Source organism: Osmerus mordax, chromosome 11 (assembly GCF_038355195.1).
Source record: "Osmerus mordax isolate fOsmMor3 chromosome 11, fOsmMor3.pri, whole genome shotgun sequence".
In the NCBI taxonomy this organism is placed as follows: Eukaryota; Metazoa; Chordata; class Actinopteri; order Osmeriformes; family Osmeridae; genus Osmerus; species Osmerus mordax.
Genome location: NC_090060.1, coordinates 14994563 through 15016794, shown reverse-complemented (window position 1 = coordinate 15016794; position 22232 = coordinate 14994563). Strand labels below are relative to the sequence as shown.

At 49.5% G+C, this 22232-nt stretch overlaps 2 protein-coding genes across 3 annotated transcripts; both read right to left on the bottom strand.

The window, feature by feature from the left end:
* Window positions 1-1229: 1229 nt before the first annotated feature.
* Window positions 1230-18548, bottom strand: LOC136951855 (bridge-like lipid transfer protein family member 2). Of its 2 annotated transcripts, XM_067246484.1 has the most exons (39): window positions 17853-18548; window positions 17195-17321; window positions 17032-17081; window positions 16790-16931; window positions 16270-16388; window positions 15509-15569; window positions 15224-15404; window positions 14994-15117; window positions 14746-14870; window positions 14563-14630; window positions 14312-14448; window positions 13961-14079; window positions 13300-13493; window positions 12753-13059; window positions 12451-12656; window positions 11270-12335; window positions 10941-11132; window positions 10575-10777; window positions 9989-10107; window positions 9647-9870; window positions 8745-8935; window positions 8338-8437; window positions 7952-8151; window positions 7525-7822; window positions 7277-7434; window positions 6885-7091; window positions 6554-6653; window positions 6167-6349; window positions 5894-6015; window positions 5649-5804; window positions 5181-5302; window positions 4880-5060; window positions 4483-4569; window positions 3736-3846; window positions 3393-3528; window positions 2734-2861; window positions 2443-2544; window positions 1768-1902; window positions 1230-1562 (listed from the first exon to the last, which is right to left on the bottom strand). In XM_067246484.1, the coding sequence occupies exons 1-39, from the start codon at window positions 17918-17920 to the stop codon at window positions 1380-1382; spliced, it is 6732 nt and encodes a 2243-aa protein (XP_067102585.1). In that variant the 5' UTR covers window positions 17921-18548; the 3' UTR covers window positions 1230-1379. The 2 variants fall into 2 exon arrangements, with proteins under 2 accessions (XP_067102585.1, XP_067102584.1); XM_067246483.1 differs by lacking the exons at window positions 15509-15569; window positions 16270-16388; window positions 16790-16931; ... (1 more) ...; window positions 17195-17321; window positions 17853-18548 and having other exon boundaries at window positions 15224-15230.
* Window positions 18549-19763: 1215 nt separating this feature from the next.
* Window positions 19764-21998, bottom strand: glod4 (glyoxalase domain containing 4). Its single transcript, XM_067246392.1, has 9 exons — window positions 21857-21998; window positions 21641-21690; window positions 21415-21535; window positions 21177-21321; window positions 20905-21041; window positions 20570-20656; window positions 20365-20478; window positions 20205-20291; window positions 19764-19887 (listed from the first exon to the last, which is right to left on the bottom strand). Exons 1-9 carry the CDS (start codon window positions 21944-21946, stop codon window positions 19822-19824), a joined length of 897 nt encoding a protein of 298 aa, XP_067102493.1. The 5' UTR covers window positions 21947-21998; the 3' UTR covers window positions 19764-19821.
* Window positions 21999-22232: the final 234 nt, after the last annotated feature.

Genomic DNA, 22232 nt, shown 5'->3' with positions numbered 1-22232 from the left:
AAACGAGAGAAACATATCAGAGAATAATTCCTTGAAATATATTTACTTTTAGGCAACCGTATTTGACATCCCTCAGGCTGTAACATAACTAGCTCAGCAGTACTGTTGCAATTCAACACAAAATAATCATCATGGTTACAAAAATATCAGAAAATACTTTGCTTAAAAAGTGCTTTAGTGTTAAAATTACAAAACATCAGTCAGCCACAAACTGCAACAGAAGTCTTTAGCTATGACTTTCAACAGCCCATTGGAACAATTGGAAGTGCCAATCCACTGTATTCTCTATTTTGCTGCTTGTTTTTATTTTATATTGCACAGATATGTTTAGGAACAATGCATGTTCAGCTCCCTTTTAGATGCTTTGTAAGTTGTAGAAAGTCTTGTAGTTATAATAATGTATATAATAAAAAATGTCTTTGCCAACTTTTACAGTGATAGCTTTCCCAGTCAGTGACAGTATGATAAGGTTGTCGTGAGTAAGACGCTATGTGATCCAATTACAAAAAAACAGACTAAGCAAACATCGTGCCCAGTGCAGCGCTCTTAGACCAGGGTGTTTCTTAGAACACACACTTGAATATTTTCAAGGTCCATTCAGTTGAGTTTTGATCTTCTGTAGAGACAGGACTTTCCTGAACCGGCAGGAAAACTGCTCTCAGTCAACACCTGAAAATAACAATGCAATCTATCCAAAAACAGTGAACCCTCCAACCACATACATCCCTGGTGTAATACCCTGAAAACAACCAATAGAAAAACATATAGAGGACACAAGAGGTATTGGTTGAGAAATTTCAGGACCTTTCCGTGAAATTTCAGAACCTTTCCAAGAAATTTCTGGACCTTTCCGTGAAATTTCAGGACCTTTCCATGAAATTTCAGGACTTTTCTGTGAAATTTCAGGACCTTACCAGTAATTTGATGATGTGAAAGAACGAAACGTTATGCATTGCACAAAAGCAAACAGATGAAAAACATTGACTATACTTGGTCTGTGACATCCTGATTTTATACATCCGTGAACATCAGCCCATTCCTTTAATGCCTACTCAGCAGTTTTAAGGGAGACAGTGAACAGTTCCAGGCCAGTGAACAGTTCCAGGCTGAGAACATCCTTTAGGTTCTGCAGGCTCAGGTAGTGTGTGAACAGGAAGGGGGATCAGGCTTGATATAACTGGGCTCCCCCCCCCCCCCACCCCCTCCTCCCCCCCTCCCTCCCAGTGGATTAACGCCAAAGCCCCAGTTCTCCACACAAAAGACGGTCTGGTCTCTGCCTAATTCCTTAAACTAGGGAATGGGGTGGGTAGCTGCCACAGCATGGTACTGTCTCAGTGTGAGTGTGTAAGCACGTGTGTGTAAGCGTGTGTGCTCGCGCGTCACTTGCGGCGGCTGAAGATGCTCTTCTTGCTGGTGCTCTTGTCGGCGGTGCTGAGTCCGATGAGCAGCCGGGCCTTCTCGTCCTCCTCCTGCTGTTGCATGCTGTCAGACTTGCCCTCGGACGCCTTGCCGCGCGTGTCCGAGCCCGACGCCGGCTTCAGACGCAGCTTCTCCTTGATCATCTGCACAACGAGAGGACGACACGAGAAAAAGGTTTAGAAAAAAATACAATTACATATTTTTTCAAAAATACACGTCTGTATAATTATGTGAAAGCAGAAACAAAAAATATAGTAGCCTTGACTACTAGATTAACACTTTAGAGGCTTTGAAATTCAGGCTTGAATATTGATGGGAACAGTCAGGTTCCTGTGGGTGTCAGTGTACCTGTGCCACCAGTGCTTTGCGACTGTCTCTCTTCACAGCCATGGCAAAGTCCAGCCAGGTCCAGGTGTTGTTGTGGTACTCCAGGCAGGGCAGGACCAGGTTCAGGTCCTTCCAGTCTACACTGCTCTTCTCTCCCTAGGGGCACGAACACACACACGTCGACAACAAGAAAAGACGTCTTACTGAACTGTCGTGCTGTGTTTAAAGGATACCGTAAGGGCAAATGTGTTTTCTTATTGAGAAATCCTACAGTGGACGTTCGGTTTGATTAGGTCATATTGTAGAAGTATGACACGTCTCAGAATGACCAACAAGTGTGGGCTTGTCTCTGGGCTTTACATAAGATGAGAAACATATTAACACAGTGGGGGACAGTAATAATTCTTATGCAAACCCCTAAAGACCTGAAATTGAAAATCCGAGAGATTAAAACGGCAGTCCATGTGACTGCCTTTGAAATGATGACATAGTGTCTGTTCAATAAGATTTAAGAAACCACATGTCGTAACACAGCAGATGCTGTGGGATTTTCCTGTCAGGCCTGGTAAACAGTTCATGAACAACCTAGTTTGCTGGTTCCCCACAGTGTGTGATAATCCCGCTGTTCCCTGCGTGGTTCAGTATAGGATAGAGGAGGTCAGAGGTCAACATGCAGTGAAGCGTTAAGCACCCCACCTTGTAGCTGACGCAGAGGGGGACCTGGGGAATCTTAATGTAGATGAAGGAGTTGTTCATGGCTGCCCTCTCCTTCATTTTATCTATGTCATCCACAGGATGCTGGAGGACCAGAGGTAAGACATACATTAAAAAGACAAGATGTTTGGTATCACGCATGAAATTTTATAATAGAAAACCTCTTGTCCATTATAGTGGTCAAGACTGGTCAAGACTTCATGGACAGAATGTGGGAATCAAACCATCTTTACTCCTCTCTCTCTCTGATGTTTGTTCATAGGATTGTCATACCTCTGGGGTTTTGCGGAACGACCTCCTGACCCCTGCTGTGCGGTTTAACCCCTGGGTGACCCCTTTGCTGGGGCCCAGAGCCCCCATGGTGTCTTCTGAGAGCTGACGGGGTTTCACCACAGGAATACCTGGTGTTCACACAACAACGCCAGCACTGTCACCTCTGGGTGACTCTCCACATCACAAACCATATACTTCCCCTGAGCCGCACTTGAGAAGTGACACTGTCTCACACACACACACACACACACACACACACACACACACACACACACAAACACCCCCCCCCCCACACACACACACACCCACAAACACCCCCCCCCACACACACACACACACAGACCCACCCACACACACACACACACCCACAAACACACACACCCATACACACACACACACGCACACCTCTCAAGGTCACACTGCACAGTTGACACAGGCTTTTTATAGCCTTGGGGATGGCATAACATGCAGCAACCAGCAATTCAATACCACACCCAAAGGACGGGCAAAGACAATGGAAACTATCATTGATCTGTGAGCCGCGGGGTATGGCTTTATAGCTGGTGCACACATGTGGAGATGGACTGGGTGGAAACCAATACTCGCAGGCCAATAAGTCATAAAGCTGAAGGTCAATAACCAGAAGTGTATAGACGTACCTGTGGTGACCAATCGGAACTTGTCTTCTTCATCAGCAACTTCCTCCTCCTCCACGTTCCTCCCCGGGAAGAAAAATCCCATCATCCTTTTGAAGAACTGGTACATGAGCTGGATGGTGAGAGGCACCACGTTGACCTGAAAAACCAGCCACATAAACATCCCACTGAGCTACCAGGCTCAGAGGTCACTGATGTTGGGAGTCACGTCACCCTACTCGCCTCAAGGAGAATGTCCCTCCCTGTACTTACTGTAAGTCGCTCTGGATAAGAGCGTCTGCTAAATGACTAAATGTAAAATGTAAATGTTGAGGCAAACGTCTAAGATGGTTCTGGCTCTCCTCACCTCAAAGTGCTCCTTGACTGAGATTCCCCCCACCGGGGGTCGGACTTTGCTGAAGATGCGGAGGGCGAACTGGCGGCCTGACTGGCAGGGACTCTGAGGACGCAGCACCACCTGACACACAGAGGGAGGGCGTTTCAGTCGTCTCGACGACAGCATATCAGGCCCACAATGCACCTGGCAATACGGCGAAGACGGTTGACGGAACAGTCGGGCAAAATGGGATGGTTCATTCGGACCGATGGAACCGTATGCCATCGTGGTCAATGAGGAACAGAATGTAAGAGGACAAATCACTCCAGATTTCCTGCTCCACATACTCCATGTGCCGTGAGAGGGGCTTGTGAACAAGCAACACACACACACCTCACACAATGTAAAACACAGCAAAGATGAAGTGGAAGTTCAGACAGAAAAATATATGGTGGAGAACATGGATGAGGTGGGGTTAGGGTGGGGCTAGGATGGGGTGAAGGTGGGGGACGTCCGATGGCTGTCATGCGGGTTCCGTCAGCGAGTGAACAGACGAGAGGGTTTGAATACCCAGAGACGGTACCAGCACCATACATACCCTCACGTGCTGCACAGGGGGAAGCCAGCAGAGAAACGTAAACATAAACCGACACAACCTAGTGGCCTTGGTGTGAACAACACTTCAAGAAAGGGACTAGCATCGCTTCATCCTGTAGTTAGGTTTACATGCCGTGCCTGTCCAGACTGTAGGGCAGAGGTGAAAGGGTCGGAGGTTACCTTGTAGGCGGCGTTGGGCAGAAGGTTGTTCATGGTGAACCAGCCCAGCTCCAGGAGGTGTTCCGCAGTGTCGTCAGACTTGTTCAGCTGCAGGGAGACGGGTTCCACAGACGGATCAGCATTTCAGGGGTTAGCCTAGCCCAAACCTAACCCTAACCCCAAACCTAAAGCAGTGGTGGCAAACAATGTGCCATCGAGGGCCAAGAGGGTGCAGGTTTTCGCCTCAACCAAGCACTACTCCAGCTGATTTCACGAAGACTTAGTGGAGCAACTCATTCGTGAAATCAGCTGGTGTAGTGCTTGGTTGACACGAAAACCTGCACCCTCTTGGCCATCGATGGCACATGGTTCGCCACCACTGCCCTAAAGGCACACCTCCCCTCGCCCAGGTGCCCACCTTGCTGTACATGAACCTCTGCAGCTCCAGCTCAGCGATGCCCAGCTGGCCGTCCTCCTCGGTGAGGCACCAGCGGGCCTGGGCGAAGCAGATCTCGGTCCTCCTCACCACGCTGACGTCCTCGGGGGGCTTGCGGAGCTCCAGCTTGTTGGCCCGTTGCAGCTGAAAGTCCTTGAAACACCTGGAAGGAGCACAGAAACACGGGTCAGTTTCAGCAGTGTTCGATATCTTTCCCCCACCCCCCCCCGTCCTCTGAGCGTGGGGGGGCAGGGGATGTGTGTCGCACTGGGCTGAGAGGAACCTGATGAGGATGTTGAGCTCCTCGCTCTTCATCTGCATGTCCGTCTTCTCCTGGTTCAGCTGGTTCTGCAGCCTCACGATGATCTCGCACAGCTCGTCTCCTCTCAGATCCTCTGTCTGGGCCTGTGGGTCAACATGTGGTGGGTCAGGAACGGGGATCTGGACTGACTCTCCTACCTGACAGAACCTCTAACATCTATGGCCCCTTCTCACTGTGCTGAGACTGAAACGCTCATATCCATTCTAGTTTAACTGACTGTACTTTTATGTACAGCTGCTTCTGCTGTACAATACTGTAGCAACTATTAGCACAATATGTCTGTATTGAGTCTGACCCTGCTGTTGAAGTTCAGTTCAGTTCCCTTTATGAAATAACCACCATCGTCTATGGCCCCTTGTGATGAGACCCTAGTGTACATTGTACACTGGTGTGTGATGGTGTGTTGTGTGTGTCTGTAAAGAGCCTGACCCTGCTGTTGGAGTAGATCTGCTTCTCCAGGCGTCTGATCTGGGCCACGTGCTGCCGGACGGCCTCCTGCAGGTGCAGGATGCTGCTGCGCTGCTCCTCCGGGTTACTGGAGATCTCCAGCTGGAAGCGGACGCGCTGCTTCTTCTCACTGTGCTCCTGCGGGCGACACGGGGCGGAGGGGTGAGAGGGAGCGACAGCCTACTACAGCTCACGGTCAGGGAGATGGACCGGGGCGGGGTCTGAACCTTGCGTTTGGGCTCCACGTGCAGCAGCAGGTTGTTGACGATGTCCAGGATCATGGCGTACTGCACGGGGTTGGTGGAGATCTCCAGGTCGTGGTGAGTAAGGGTGAAGGTGTCCACCGCCCCTACAATCAGAACAGGGCAGCAAAGTCGAAGTCGTTTGGCCGTGAACAAAACGACATAGAAACATTTGGCTCAATCCTCTAGAGAGATTTTGTCAAAACAAACGCACCTCGTTTAAAGTAAAAGTCTGACTGCGTTTGAGGGTGACCTTACCCGCCTGTTTCTTCAGCAGGTCCTCCTTCTCGTGGCTGCCCCTCAGGTCTGGGGGCTTGATCTGCGTGGCCAGCTCAGGGTCGATGTCGTGGCTGTAGCCCACGTAGTACATACGGCAGCTGCAGCGAGAGATGATCCGCTGCACCTGCTGGGTGTCGTTCACCTGGGCAGGCAGGTTCCAGTCTGGCAAACAGAGTCACAGTTCAGGGTCAGAGTTCTGGAGGTAGTGTGTGTGCGTGCGTGTGAGTGCAGATGAGTGTGCCGATGTGTGTGCCGTGTGTGCGCCTGTGCGTGTAGCACGCATGCAGATGTGTGTGCAGTGTGTGCGTTTGCGGTGTGTGTGTGTGTGTGAAGGTGTGTGGGTGGTGTGTGCAGGAGGATCAGTACCTGTGGTGGTGCTGACCATGCCTCCCACGGCCTGGCCACTCTCCATCAGCTCCAGAACCGAGTCCAGGTTCTTCTCTCTGTGCTCCTCGATGTTCTTCACCTGCAGCCCCACACACCCACACAAACCGTTAGCTCACTGGAAAATCCCTGAGATCTGAGTGTAATCCAGATTATGGTTACAGGCCTTCCTTTCCATGAATTACTGCAAGTAGCATCAGGTGGGTTAGTGAAAAACAGTTCGGGTTATGACCAGGCTATAGGCCTCCTGTAGAGAGAGGGATTGTGATTCCAGATGAGGTTCGGTGCTGTGTGGAGCCGAAGCCGGCCTCACCTCCAGCCACAGCTGCCAGTCCTCCTGGTCTGACGGGTTGGGCTCCATGGTGGCAAAGTACTGCATGCCGTCCAGCAGGCAGGTCCAGGTGGTCTTCTGCTTGAGCGTGTCGCTGTACCAGGCGGGGTGGTGCTCGCACTGCAGCAGTTGGGCCTTGGCGGCCGACACCAGCACGCATCCCGCCGTCTCCGTGCCCCGCAGCATCATCTATACGAGGGGGGGGGGGTCACCATGACATCATACACCAGGTCAGTGACAGGGACACAGGGTTGAACGTCTCTTTTGCAAGGCGAGATGATTACGCCGACCGCTGACTTTCCTTTTCCCTCGCTTAGAATCGAAGACGGTTTGAGAATACGAGAGAGAGCGGTTGGCGGCGGCAGCCCAGTTACCTGGCAGTTGACCAGCTCGATGAACCAGTTGCGGTTGTAGACGTCGTCCGTCTGGCAGGCGGCGATGCCACACAGCAGGTCGCTCACGCCAGAGTCCTCCTCCGAGAACACCACAAACTTGTCCGTCTCCTCGATCAGCTTCTGCAGCATGGACGTCCCTGCTCGGACGGAAGGATGGAAAGGCTTTACAGAACAGCGGAGACACGAAGCCAACGTTCTGAAGAGGACTTCCCCCTCCTCCTCCTCACCTTCGTTCTGGCTCTTCTCTGCCCGGCTGGTGCTGGGCACGGCCGGGGCGGAGGGGGCCGAGCTGGGAGAGTAGTTGGAGAGGGAGCGCTTGAGCTTCTTGGCCTGCAGCTGGGTGTCGATCCTCAGGCCCTTCAGGGCCTCGGTGGACAGGTTCCTCTTCAGCACGGCCGCCTTCTTGTAGCCGTCGTACAGGCCAAACGCTATGTTTCTGTTGGTGGTGGTCCAGGACGCTCGCAGGTCCACCAGGCACAGCTTGTGGGTGTAGGAGGCGTTGCTTTCGTCCTTGGGGTTCACTTCCTGTAAAAGAATTCAAATAAATAAAAAGCAATTGAAACGCCATTGATCCACAGGGAATCCAATAGGACACCACCAGACCGTGGTGTCTGAAGCTAGCAGCCCCCGGAGGCCTGCGTCCGGGGGTCTTACCTCCTCCATGCGGTTGCTCTGGCGCTGGTAGCTGAGGGACGACAGGCTGAGCAGGTGGGTCTTCTTCACCTGGGCGTTGATCTGGTGGTCGGCCGTCTCGTCCCTGGTGGACGCCATGAGGTGGACTGTCATCTGGGTGAGCTCGCTCACCATCTGGGTCACGTTCCACTCCGAGATCAGCCTCCTCATCACCGTGCCAGCTGTGTGTGTGTGTGTGTGTGTGTGTGTGTGTGGGGGGGGGCAGAACACACATTCAGGCCGGGTCAGACAATGAAGCGAGGCAGTTTGGGTCGTCAGGCTGGCATCCGGACGAGGTTGTGGTGGCTGTGCGCAGGTGTATAAATAGAGCTTGGCATTTGAGTGTGAGAGCAGTGCCAAGTCCTTACCCTGGGGGATGAGCCTCTGGGCTCCTCTGGTGAAGACGTGGCCCTTACTGCACTCTACCTGGATCCCTCTCTGCTGGGCGAAGGACGCCCAGTAATGCACCTGCCAAAGGGAACAGACAAACAATTACCTAACATCCACAGTATTAGTCAGAAGGTCTTTTGGTCTTGCCAGGCCACCATTGGATATATTTAGACAATCTAAACTAATCTGCTGAAGTAGAGGTAAAACATAATAGAATATTAAAGAATGAGACCGAAAAACTAGACGTAGAAACATAAAGAGAGACACAGTGTAGATCACATATTCTCAGCTTTTTCGGTGTTGCTAGGTAGCCACGGCATGTTGAGAAGAGGTTTTACAGTGGGAGTGTGTGTGTGTGTATGTGTGTGTGCGCGCGTGGACTCACTTGTAGCTGTGGGAAGGCCGCGGTGTAGGACATCTGTTTGTAGTGCTGGCCCAGCTTCTTGCGGAAAGGCCTGAGGCTTTGAAACAGCTTGCCCCTGCAGATGGGGCGCGACACCCCCGTCCAGGTGGCCCAGAAGTTCTGCATCCATCGCAGCGTGCTGCTGTACAGCAGGATCCTGGGCTGACAGGGTTCTGACAGGGACAACACACACACACACACACACACTACTGATTAATTCACTGGAAAAGTACACTGAAAAATTGGAACTATGCCTCTTTACTCAACCTGTTGGGTAAACAAGTTTACGGCCCACAGTTTGGGAATGGCTGCAGTAGATGATATCCAGGAGCTTTTTTTATCAGCAGTGTACCTCCTGACTCACCTGTGCCACAGTGCTGGTTGAGGTTGACCTCCTGACTCACCTGTGCCACAGTGCTGGTTGAGGTTGACCTCCTGACTCACCTGTGCCACAGTGCTGGTTGAGGTTGACCTCCTGACCCACCTGTGCCACAGTGCTGGTTGAGGTTGACCTCCTGACCCACCTGTGCCACAGTGCTGGTTGAGGTTGACCTCCTGACCCACCTGTGCCACAGTGCTGGTTGAGGTTGACCTCCTGACCCACCTGTGCCACAGTGCTGGTTGAGGTTGACCTCCTGACCCACCTGTGCCACAGTGCTGGTTGAGGTTGACCTCCTGACTCACCTGTGCCACAGTGCTGGTTGAGGTTGACCTCCTGACTCACCTGTGCCACAGTGCTGGTTGAGGTTGACCTCCTGACTCACCTGTGCCACAGTGCTGGTTGAGGTTGACCTCCTGACTCACCTGTGCCACAGTGCTGGTTGAGGTTGACCTCCTGACCCACCTGTGCCACAGTGCTGGTTGAGGTTGTCCTCCTGACTCACCTGTGCCACAGTGCTGGTTGAGGTCCATGGTGATGGAGAGGTTCAGGTTCTCTGAGCGGAAGGCTCTGTAAGAGTCGTGGGCTTGACCCGAGGTCACATCGGCTACGTTCTCCGCGCAGCAGAGCATTACGGCGTGGTGGTCATGGGGGTTGCCGTGACACAGCCATTGGAGGTCGAGGGTCATGCACAGGTTGGGCAGGTGCAGGAAACAAATGTCATCATACCTGAGGAGGAGAAAAGCAAAATAATATATGATGGAATTCCGTTTATGTAAATATAAATAGGGTTTACATTGGATATTGTGTGAAGAAGACATGTTGGATTCTGAGTTGTTCTACTTACTTAGAGGCAGTCCTCACATTCACGTCCATGTCTCCTTTAAAGACAAACTGTCCAGGGTTCCATTCATACATGAGCTTGTTCCATTCCCAGTGCATGTTCTCTGTAGTGTTATAGGGGTCCTTCAAAGAGAGGAAAAGTTGCTTTTACCTTGTCCAGTTTCACCTAGCCCACAGATTGACCTGACCCAGGTGTATCTAGCCCTCAGTAGCATCTCTCATGTCATCAGATGAGGGGCGAGTGTGAGGAGAGTTCAGCAGGAAGTGTGAGGACAGTTCAGCAGGAAGTGTGAGGACAGTTCAGCAGGAAGTGTGAGGAGTTCAGCAGGAAGTGTGAGGAGAGTTCAGCAGGAAGTGTGAGGAGTTCAGCAGGAAGTGTGAGGAGAGTTCAGCAGGAAGTGTGAGGACAGTTCAGCAGGAAGTGTGAAGAGAGTTCAGCAGGAAGTGTGAGGACAGTTCAGCAGGAAGTGTGAGGACAGTTCAGCAGGAAGTGTGAGGACAGTTCAGCAGGAAGTGTGAGGACAGTTCAACAGGAAGTGTGAGGAGAGTTCAGCAGGAAGTGTGAGGAGAGTTCAGCAGGAAGTGTTTACCTCGGTGGCCAGCTGGTGCAGGTTCGCCTGGTCGATGTTCATGACCCAGTGGCCGTGCATCAGCAGGCGGCTTTTGTCCCACCAGGCCAGGGTAGGGGAGGGGTCCACAGTGGGCTTGGTTAACAGATCCACCACCTGACCAATCAGAGTCCAGGCTGGGTCCCAGCATGGACCCCACACGATAGTGTAGAGAGATATGTTGGCTGTGTGGAAGAGAATAAAGACAAGAAAAGAATAAACTTCCTGTAAATTATCAAAGATTGAGACATTTGATTAAAAAAAATGCAGTTAATAAACTTTTTCTGTGCAAATTAGATAATGTGGAGGAATTGTGTGTATCGTGAGGCAAAAGCATGAAACACTCACAGGTGAAATCATAGTAAAACTTGAGTGGGGGCATGTTCCTGAGGACGATGATGTCACCCCAGGGCTGGCCCAATGGGACCACCTGTTTGCGGCGAGCCCTGGCCTGCCCATCCTGCTCTGTGCCAATCAGACGTCCGGCCAGGTCCCAGTCCCGGATCTCAAACAGGTAGCGGGGATAATCCCGGATCCTCACTGGTCAATTAGAGAGAAGACAGAATTCTAATCATTCAACAGGACACAAAGATAGACAAAAAAGTGCATGCACTGTGGTTTCCATAACTACAGGGTACTTTAGTGTGACAATATAGCTAGCTAGGTCTGGAACTCACCCAGGAAGGCAGCGAGTTGGAACTTGACCGCCCTACACCACTGGACCACCAGGGGGAGCCCGTCTCTGGGGAAGGGGCTGACCCCGTCAATGTCCCGGAGCTGCTCCCTGACCCGCTCGGGCCCGTGGAGCGACCGGTCAGCCAGCACCACCAGCTCCAGGTCCGACACCGTCCAGGTGAGCAGGGACTTCCTCATGGGCGTGTTGGAGTAGAGGCGGCGCGAGCGCTGGATGTAGATCTCGATGTGCTTCCTCTCCAGCGAGGTGTACAGCTCCTCGATCTTCCTGGCGGGGAGCAGCTCCCCGTGCTGCTTCCTCAGGTCCGCCACCTTCTTGTCCAGCAGCTGCAGCCTCTTGGCGCTCTCCTTGCTCTCGTCCTTCATCAGCTCGTAGTTGTCCCGCAGCTTGATCTCAAACACGTCGTCCAGGAAGACGAAGGAGAACTGGCTGATGCTGAAGACCAGGTCTGGGGGCAGCCGCTGGAGGTCTGGGATCTCGTCGGGCCTGTGGTGGAGGGTCTTCAGCCACTTCTGCACGCTGATGGCCTTGTCGAAGGTTTTGGAGAAGTTGTACTGGTAAGGGAACTCCACGGACAGGTTGGGGCAGGTGAAGACCCAGGTGCGGTTGTGGGGCGTGGCGAGGAAGGGGAATCCGTGCCGGTGGTGCTCCATCTCCTTCAGCTCGGGGTGCGTCTGGACGTCCAGACCCTTGAAGGAGAAGATGTCGTTGCCGTCGAAGTTGAGCAGCAGGTGGGGCGAGCGCAGGTGCACGGAGCCGGCGTGGGCGGAGACGGAGAGGGCGTGCGTGTGCCACAGGATGTAGTTCTTCTCCGTCACGTGCGCCGTGAGGCGGGTACGGCCCAGCTCCGCCCGCACGCACAGCACTCTGCTATGCCCATGGGCCGTCTGGCTCTCCGGGGTAGCTGCTGCTGGACTTTGGACTCCATGGTGCAGCCCCAGAGACTCGCACAGGGAAGCCCAGCAGCTGTGGCTCTCCGTGGCGTGGTGGTACAGGAACATGTGGTCGGACGGCATCCACTGCACCTCCAGCTCCTCCTCACATTGGACCTGCACGGGGGGGGGAAACACACCCTGAGGCTGCCTGTACGGACCTGCGTGGATCAGGGGAGAAGGTGTCGTGGGGGAGGGATGCTAGGACCGCGGCTGCGTCCCGGTGCCTTACCTCCAGGGTCCAGGTGGTGACGTGGTAGCAGAGGGCCAGGGTGCGGAGTTTGAGGACGGGGTTGAGGATCTGGGCGGAGGGACAGCACGCCTCCACGGTCTCTGTAAGAGCTTTCACCACGGACAGAGTCACCCCCTGGACAGACACCCTGTAGCTCTCCCCAGAGCCCAAGGCCTCCACAGTGTCCACTCGCAACGACACGGCACCTGGAGGATAAAAACACGCAGGCGTGCGTGTGTGTAGGGGCATGATCATGCAGCAGATTCAGCTGAACTTCCCTCCCGTGAAGCATTAGCACCTACCAGCCACATTGGAGAGCGTGAACACATTGACATCCTCCAGGCTACACTCTAGTTTGAAGAGCAGGGGAAGGTGCGCTTGGTGGGTGGAGGTGACGTCCCCGTCGGCGAGGGCGGAGCAGGGCACCACGTCCGGCTGCTCGGCCGCCCTCAGCCTCCGGGAGCCGGCCAGGTTACAGAGAGAGAGCAGGCGGGACAGGCACAGGCCGCAGGTCTCTGATATCTCCAGCTGGAGTCCCTTCAGGCTGGACTCCACGCTCAGGCTCGGAGCCTGGCTGTTCGACTCCAGCTGGGGCTTGTTGAGGCTCCCCTGAGGAGGAGGTGGACGGAGGAAGAATGTGGGAAAAACGAATCCGGCACACCGTGTTTGACGGACTTATGTTTGTGTGTGAGATATTTCTGAGATTGTTTGTACTCCACATGCTACCTCTTTAACCCTCGTACAGCACAAGGGTTAAAACCTTTTATTTATTTATTTTCAGTCACCCGAATGCTGGAATTTTCTTAAGGGCCAATGAAGTGTATTGAATGATGTGACAAAGCTTTGTACCTGCAGAGTGAGGGAGTCAAGGATCAGGGCCTCCCCCCACACGTGTCTGCCCGGGGGGTGTGGGGCCTGCTGGATGTGGGAGCCCTGGCCCACCCTCCACCAGAAGTGGTCCAGGGACAGGGAGCCACGCTGGTGCACGCTCTGGGTCTGCAGGCTCTCGGCCACGGTCCTGATGTCCAGGAGATGCTGCAGCTCTGAGGACCAGAGCAGGAGGAGAGATCCAGGAGTCAGAAACCAGAATGCTGTGGGATGTTAGCTTGGATACGTTTTGTCGATACATACTGTGCAAATATATATATAAAAGACAGTTACTGTAAAGTAACACTTTGCATGTGCACACGCCCAAAGGAATAATAGTTAATGTATAACAAATGTCAAATACCCGCTGCACATAAGAGAAGCGGTATCTAATCTAGCTGGGTTTGGCATGTTTGGAAAGCAGTGATTCATCCGCATAGAAGAATCCACGACTGATTTGACCCCTCGTGCGCTGCTACAAGCATACACCCTTTTCTTACATGAAACCAGCTTTAAAAACCAGCCTAAATACCACTGTTCTGTAACAATTAGTATTCGACCGTGATCAGATACTCAGGTAGGTGTACATTTAGTATGAGTGTGTATATGTGTTTAAATGTGTACTGTCCACAGTGTGCAGTACCTGTGCTGGCTGAGATGAAGCCCAGAGCAAAGGGAGGCGTGTCGACCAGCTGGACCGACACATTGACGTTGGACACAGAGGAGCTGATCATCACTGGGGCTTCCAGGTGGGGGAAACGCCTGAGGGACAGAAGGGTATGCAAATACTCCACTGGACTGCACACCACACCAACAACAACAACAACACCATACACACACAATGCACACACACACATGGGTGAAGACAGGACGCCAAGGGTTACGGTTAAGGGGTACGAGCAAACCTGACACACTGTTGTTAGTTTCAAACCTGAAATCGAAAACCGCTTGACTCTTTTTTTGAATGTTTTGTGTGGCAAAAAAGGCTCAATACCTCTTTCTATGAGCTGTTTTCCTGTGAATGAGCTGTTCCCATGGAAACAGGTCCAGCCAATGGGAGAACTCCTGGTGACGGTAGTGGATGATGCAGGTGTTGACTGTGACTGACCCCGATATGTCCACTGATGTTGCCTGGAAACAAGAGCAACACACAACAAGATCTTACTCTCTGCCCCCTTAGTTTAATAGATGTCAAACCTATTGAAGAGCGTTGAGGCTATGTGAAATAAAGTGGGTCATCATCACCTGCAGAACAGTCCGGAGTGTATTAAGGCAGAGTATTCTTTGTCTGCTCTGTGAAAGAAGAAGCCCATCTGTGGAACAAAGTGGAAATTGTTATGACTCCAAAGGGTCACTCTTCCCCCATAGATGCCTCTCTCTACCCCATCTCCTCTCACCATCCTATCCCCTCCCATCCCCTCCTCTCACCCTCCAGAAGGAACTCCAGGTTGCTCTGGGGGAAGCTCAGCTCTGGGCTGAAGCTCCTTAGAGGCAGCTGCTCGTCCTCACGCCCATAGCCCACCTTCAGGGACTTCAGGGTCCAATTCAAGTGTCTGAATGATTCAGATCAACACAAAACACATCTGAGGCATGCATATCACTGCTTATTTTGACTTAAAGAAGACATCATACATAAAAGCAGATGGATAGATAAGTTTATGTCCCTAATTACTCACCTTTTCTGACTGTGCATGGACAGAGTTATGTTAGTATTCTCAAACTCCACGTTGACCTTCTGGGGAATAAGCTGGTGAAACTGCTCCACGGCCTCTGTCTTGATGAACTCGTCCTCGTCATATCCTAAAAACAGACCAGGAAAAGGAAGTAAATTAGACTCCTGTGTTCCCCCCCCCCCCCCCTCCATACACCCCTTCTATATAATCACACATCCTCTACCCTTACTCACCGTTGGAGTGGGTGTTCCTCTGAGGGGTTGAGGGCAGCAGCAGTTGGCTGAGGAACAGGCCCTCGTGGAGCTCAGCCAACAGGGTCCTCACGCACAGGGACAGCCTGCCTGGACGCAGCTCAGGCAGAGTGATGTCCCCAGACAGCACCAGGCTCAGGGACACCTCCGCCAGACACGTGTCCTGCCAGGCACAGCGTACATCGAGCACAATCCCTTATAGCGGCTGCTCTTTAGAAGACCACCAATGTTTTGAAGTGTTATGAATGGTTCAGACAGCTTGCTCACCAGACGGCTGCTTTTGAGCACTTTGCTGCTCAGCTGGCCCACAGAGAAGTCCCAGGCCAACCTATAAACAAAGTTTTCCATAAAGCACTTGGCACGGCATTCAACAATAAAAACTAGACCTCTTATATTAGGTACTAATATTGCAGTGTTTCCCATACATTGATTTATTTGTGGCGGCCTGACACAAATATATACCGGTATATATATTTACATGTACATGTAGTCATTTAGCAGATGCTCTTATCCAGAGCGACTTACAGCAAGTACAGGGACATTCCCCGAGGCAAGTAGGGCGAAGTGCCTTGCCCAAGGACACAACGTCCTTTTGCACGGCCAGGTATCGAACCGGCAACCTTCTGATTACTAGCCCGATTACATAACCGCTCAGCCACCTGACTCCTATATTTTATTTTTATTTTTTTTATATATACCGTTTAACAAAATAGCTCAGCCCTAATTTTCTTGGGGCAACCTGAATTTCTGAACCTTGAATTATTGGATCAGATATTTTTTTTTACATTGAAATACATTTATATTGACATTTTAAATAGGTCAATTCAAAACCAACAAATTCTGTGGTGTTTAAATTTCAATATTAAGTATTCAATGCCTTTAAAAATACTACGCACCTAATGTTTACAATGTCTGGCTCTGCCCCTCCCTACCACCACAAATATAATCTAATTCTGTGGGAAACACTGTATTGGAATGAAATCGGATCTACTGTATACTGGTTAATTGATATGATAGAAGGTGTTTGCCTTTTGCTGTGGTGGTTGAGCAGCAGGGTGATGTCTTTGGTGGTCATGTGCCACAGGGACTCTGACAGGGCTAGGTTCAGCACCATCACATTGATAGAGTCCATGTGGAAAGACAGCAGCTAAAAGAAAACACCAGGAAGTACTCAGAACTTCACTCAGTCAACAAACATGAATTTCTCATGCATTCGGAGGAAAATTACCATATAATTCATTATCTAAAGATTGGGATTAACATCTGCAACTGGTAAATCTGTCCATTTCTCCCACATGCACTAATAACAGGCATTCATGTGTTCTTCTTTGTGTAGGCTGGCTTCATTTACATTTTACATTTAGTCATTTAGCAGACGCTCTTATCCAGAGCGACTTACAGTAAGTACAGGGACATTCCCCCCAAGGCAAGTAGGGTGAAGTGCCTAGCCCAAGGACACAACGTCATTTGGCACAGCCGGGAATCGAACCAACAACCTTCTGATTACTAGCCCGACTCCCTAACCGCTCAGCCATCTGACCCCCATACCTGAGACAGGAAGTGTAATGTTGCAGGGCTGAGAGGAAGACTCCCTGACTCTCCTCCATGGGTCCTGGGCATCTGAGGTTTCAGAGACTCCTGAAGGTCAAACCTCACTCTGGTCTCACCAACACAAAGGGCCAGGTACCTCCTAAAACAAGAAACATGCAGTAAGCACAAAACAAACATGTTATCATCTCTACTGCGCTAATCACTCTCCTTTTAGATGGGTCATGCAGCTAAACACTCACGGCAGGTCAGGGTTTAACAGTTTACTTGAAATCCATATCTTGTCGATTTCCTACAAGGAAGACAAACAAGCAGAAAGACACGGTTTGAGATACAGTCAGGGAACAGTGCTGCACTCCACACACATGAATGTCATGTGAAACAAGCTTGAGAGCTGTGACCTACTATAGTGTGCTGGAGCTGAAACTGGACACTAATTCCTCGTACTGACAAGAGCCCAACAGACTGGATCTTCAGTTCTGCGTTCAGGACATTCTGGAAGAATCGCACTGCCAGGCTGCATATGAACCATCTAGAGAAGACAGAACAATCTGATCAAAGGCTTTTGCGACCAAGTGTAGGCTTATGTTCGAAAAATTTACAAACAAAATGACTATGGAACTGTGCATTTATCACCCTTAATTGTCACACTGTCAGAGCAAAGTGATCAGATTCACGTACACCTTTGGAAACAAGGAATATTCATATAACTAGAAGTGTTGGCTTGTCATGTTGATTTTAATCTCTGGAACAAGCTGCCACTTGTTTGTGTTTGTACACAATGCCCTAGTGTTCCATCTTGCAGTGTAGCCTACCCCTGCCACCACTCGGTCTTGAACATTAACAACATTCTCATAACACTTGTCTAAGGAGTGATCTATGTCTATATTTTATACCAGAGTCACATGCACAGTGTGATGCCCAAGGCCAGTCAGGTTATCTGCTTTGACCCGAGTTAGATATACAATATGGTCAAGCCTTGTTTTATGTCAACGGACTGCTGTGACTTTGACATGTGGGCCTGGGTGTACATTTCTATGAGATTTCAAAGCCCTTGTCTTACCTGAATAATGCAACCAACAGTATCCCAAGCAGGATAATTGCAAGTATGACGATCAGCAGAAGAGACATTCTGTCCCAAATGTTGCAACTTGCTTTACAGTTCACACCCAAATCCTGGTAGTCATGGGGCTGGGTCTTCCGTTTTCACCTTGGGCCCCTACAGTATGCAGTCTGCTGACATCTGTCAATCATGTGCCTTTCGCGTGAGGTGATAAATTGCTAGCTATGGCTAGCAGTTATATCAAAGATTGTAGCTGGTGCATGACAATATTCATACTTGTTTGCTCTGACTGTTAGCTAGATAACGTCCAATGCTAAAGCTAACTCGTAGCATAAAGCTATACTAACAACGATAGCTTGCATAAAATAAATAACTCTCTACATTTACCTATGTTATATAGCTTCCTACTGTATACAAATGACAATCGTAAATAGGAGCCTTACATACTATTTCCAGTTAGCCTTACTCATTAACTAACGTTAGGTCGCTGGCTAGCCAGATAGCTGTAACTACTAGCAGCACTAGTTCCCTTCCTTCCTGTGCAAGTTGTGGTCGCCTTGTAAGAGATCTGATGATGGCTCCACGTAGCACAGCACTCAAGCACCTTCAACAGAAATGGACTTCAAACTGGTTGCATAGCTAGCTTCTCTAATTTTGCGTCGCTGACACCAACAGCCCAATCCAGAAGTATTTAGTCCACCGATTTGTCTGTCAGTGGCAGTCTCTCCTCTTCACCGGTCAGTGTTTTTACTGTAAACACACGACTCGACAGGACACTGTTGGACAAGAAAACCGATGAGAGATGCACGGTTTGGATCTCCAGAGCAGCCGCCGGTCTTTTACAGTTAGTGGGCGGGGAATGCACTTGCTTGATGGTCACATCTTTATCGGCAGCATAATGGGAAATTTGGGTCGAAGACTTTACTGTTTGACATGGGCATCATGCATATCCTCACATTGTTTACATACGCTAGAAAGTGTCCATGTCACTTCCCCATAGCTAGATGGTAGATCAGCTTCCATCAAAATGACTTGAGGAGGTAGGAGAGGCACCGCCCACAAACTAGTCTGCTGTATAGTGACTTCGGGTGAGCAATCATTTTCAGCCAGTAGGCCTAACCAGAGCCATTTAAAAAAGGCAATTATTTTCAATTACTCTGTGGACTGTGTTTAACTTGCAATAGCCCTTGTATAATGTGACAATTTCTCCGAGATGGGGACTCAAGTCTGAGACTCGGACTCGAGTCGCACAAGCAGTGACTTCAGACTTGACTTGCGACTCGACCCAAAAGACTTCAGACATGACTCGGACTCGAGCTCCGAGATTGGTCAACAACCTGTTTTCATGGAAAATCAAAATGCATTTAAATCTAAATGTATTCATGTATTTCTATTTTCTTTTATTGGCGCATATACATGGGGACATGTATGACGAGCTGTTCCCTGACCTTTGCCTATATGTGCGCGCACTCACATATGTGACCCCACTGTAACTGCTTGATACAGGAGTTAAACTTCAAAACATTATTTGGGGTAGTTATGTCATCCCTTCACACTAATCTGGACACGTGTTTTCTTATTTGGAGTCCTCACAGAGTCAGTACCACAGAGGTCACCATATCTGACGTCTGTCAGAATGTGTGACCCCACTGTAACTGCTTAATAAAGGAGTTTGGGGTAGTTATGTCATCCCTTCACAACAATATGGACATGTTTTCTTATTGGGATCATCACAGAGCCAGTACCACAGAGGTCACCATATCCGCCAAGTAGCAGCAGTCAGAATATGTGACCCCAATTTGGTAGTAAACCTGTAAAATGTCCCTTTGTATACATACACATAGACATTTTATATGACATATTTATGCCTTGTTTAGATGTGATGACAGTGTGAGGTAATTTCACACAAGGTTCATAAAATACATTCAAGTTTATTTTATGTAGAGCCTTGACAGTTATTTCACAGGATTTATGCAGAGGCTTTCTGCTTGTTGTGTTTGGCAAACCATTCATCACTTTTGTCTTCAGCCATTGCCTGAAAAAGAAAGATAAAAAGGAGTCAGGTGGAGTCAGGTGGCTGAGCAATGAGGGAAGTGGGCTCGTAATCAGAAGGTTGCCAGTTCGATTCCCGGCCGTGCAAAAATGACGTTGTGTCCTTGGGCAAGGCACTTCAGCCTACTTGCCTCGGGGGGAATGTCCCTGTACTTACTGTAAGTCGCTCTGGATAAGACCGTCTGCTAAATGACTACATTACACTAAATGTAAAAAGGGTTTACATTTTTTTGCTACATAATTATGGAGAATCTGCATTTGCACAATATGCTAAAAAAGATTTTAATATAAATCACCAACCTTATCTAGTAAAGCATTTCCATTGGGGTCTATCATTGAGAGTTGTCTGAATGCTTCATCTCCAACAAAACATATCTCATGGTCATCCTAGACCACAGAAGAAAATATGTTTAAATATCTAATTTACTACATTCAAATAAAACATTAATATTGTACTTACTAGGTCGGCTAAAATGACCACTTCTACTGTTGCCTTCCCAGGGGTATCAAGGCTGACCAACGGAGTGAGGATTTTCTGGTTCTCTTTTTTCATGAGGGCCTCGATGTCAGTTAACTATTGGCAGCAATGAAACGTTCACTTGTGTTTATGAATTACTTGTAACAGAACCAAGGATTCAATGTGTAAATATAACATTGGTGCTTACCTGCTTCCGAGGACATGAAAATGCAATCCGCCCAAAAGCTGTTCCATGATCAACTTTACCGCCAATATCATGGAGCTCCAGCTTGCACTGCACACAAAACACACAGAAAAGGTACCATGTGTCTTTGTTACATTTAGTCATTTAGCAGACACTCTTATCCAGAGCAACTTACAGTAAGTACAGGGACATTCCCCCGAGGCAAGTAGTGCCTTGCCCAAGGACAACGTCATTTTGCATGGCCGGGAATCGAACTAGCAACCTTCAGATTACTAGCCCGATTCCCTAACCGCTCAGCCACCTGACTTGATGATTGTCCTCTGTTCCCCATTACATACCTGACTGTCTCCAAATCCCAAAAGCACCGTTTTTTTCTCCTCATTCCTCTCCATCACCTGCATTCCCAGAAGGGAAGACCAGTAGTGAGTGGATCGCTCCAGGTCAGACACTGCCAGGCACACCTTCTGCACCGGGTCTGCACAGAACAGAGAACAACACAAACATATACCCAGAGTTAGACACTTCAGTTGTACCAACAGAGTGGAATGGTAAATCCAAGGCAACACAAGGGGAGGTATGTCTTTGCTTTGCAAGGTGAAGGTTGATGCACCATTGGGAGGCTGTTCTTTGTCTACCAGGTAGAAGCGGTATCCACCCGGAGCCTCTGCCAGATAAAGAGCCTCTCCTACCTCAGACAGGGGCCAACCGAGGCGCTTGGCGTTGCTGACAGCCTGGCTAGACTGCAGTGTGAGCCCCTGAAACACGCACAACAAGCACAAATCATTACTCATATGGAAGATGGATGCTTTTGTTGACAATTTCATTCATTAGTATGGATTTGTCCCTACCAGGAAATCATTGCCTAGTCGATATTCTCCAACTCCATAATTGTAGGTCAGCTCAGCCACAAAATGATCTTCTTCTGCACCAAAACCGACCATCGTCTTGCTCCATTTCCCATCGTAAGGGCTTCATGCACACACAAACCACAAGTTCAGCTTCACCAGTGAATCACAATTCTACTGTAGCCGAGCAAAGTACAATTCAAGGGTGAACAGAGATCATTTCCTATACCCATTACACGTTGCCTTGCAGCCCTCCTCAAACTCCTCATGACGGAGAATCTAAAATATAGAATACAGGCAGCAATAAAACATGGACTTTTAATGCACACTGTCTCGTGATGACGACATCGATGACACAGATCAAAATGCAGAACTCTGAACACAAGCAAGCAACTGTATCCGTTTTGCTTGGAATGTGATTTCTCTTAATGAAAGATGGCATTACCTTCATGCCAAGCACATCACGGTAGAAAGTGGCTGTTTTGCCTCTGTCCCCCACTTTAAAAACGAAATGCAGAGCTCGCCGTACAGCCATGATGTCAGCTCAGGTGAGAAAACTACTCGAGAGAACTTTTTGACGATCAACTATGAACCCTGTGAATCGATTGCTCTGGTATCATTTTTTAATGGAAGGTACCATTTTTCTACACGGTTCCAACTAAACGGTAACATCAACCCATACAAATATTTCAATAACTCTATAACCGGAATTTATAAAAATAGAAAACAAACATTTGATAACATATTGAAAACGACGCGGATAGTTATTAAGTTCATAGTTACGATAGTTACGATGTAAAAAAACCCAAACTGTTTATTTC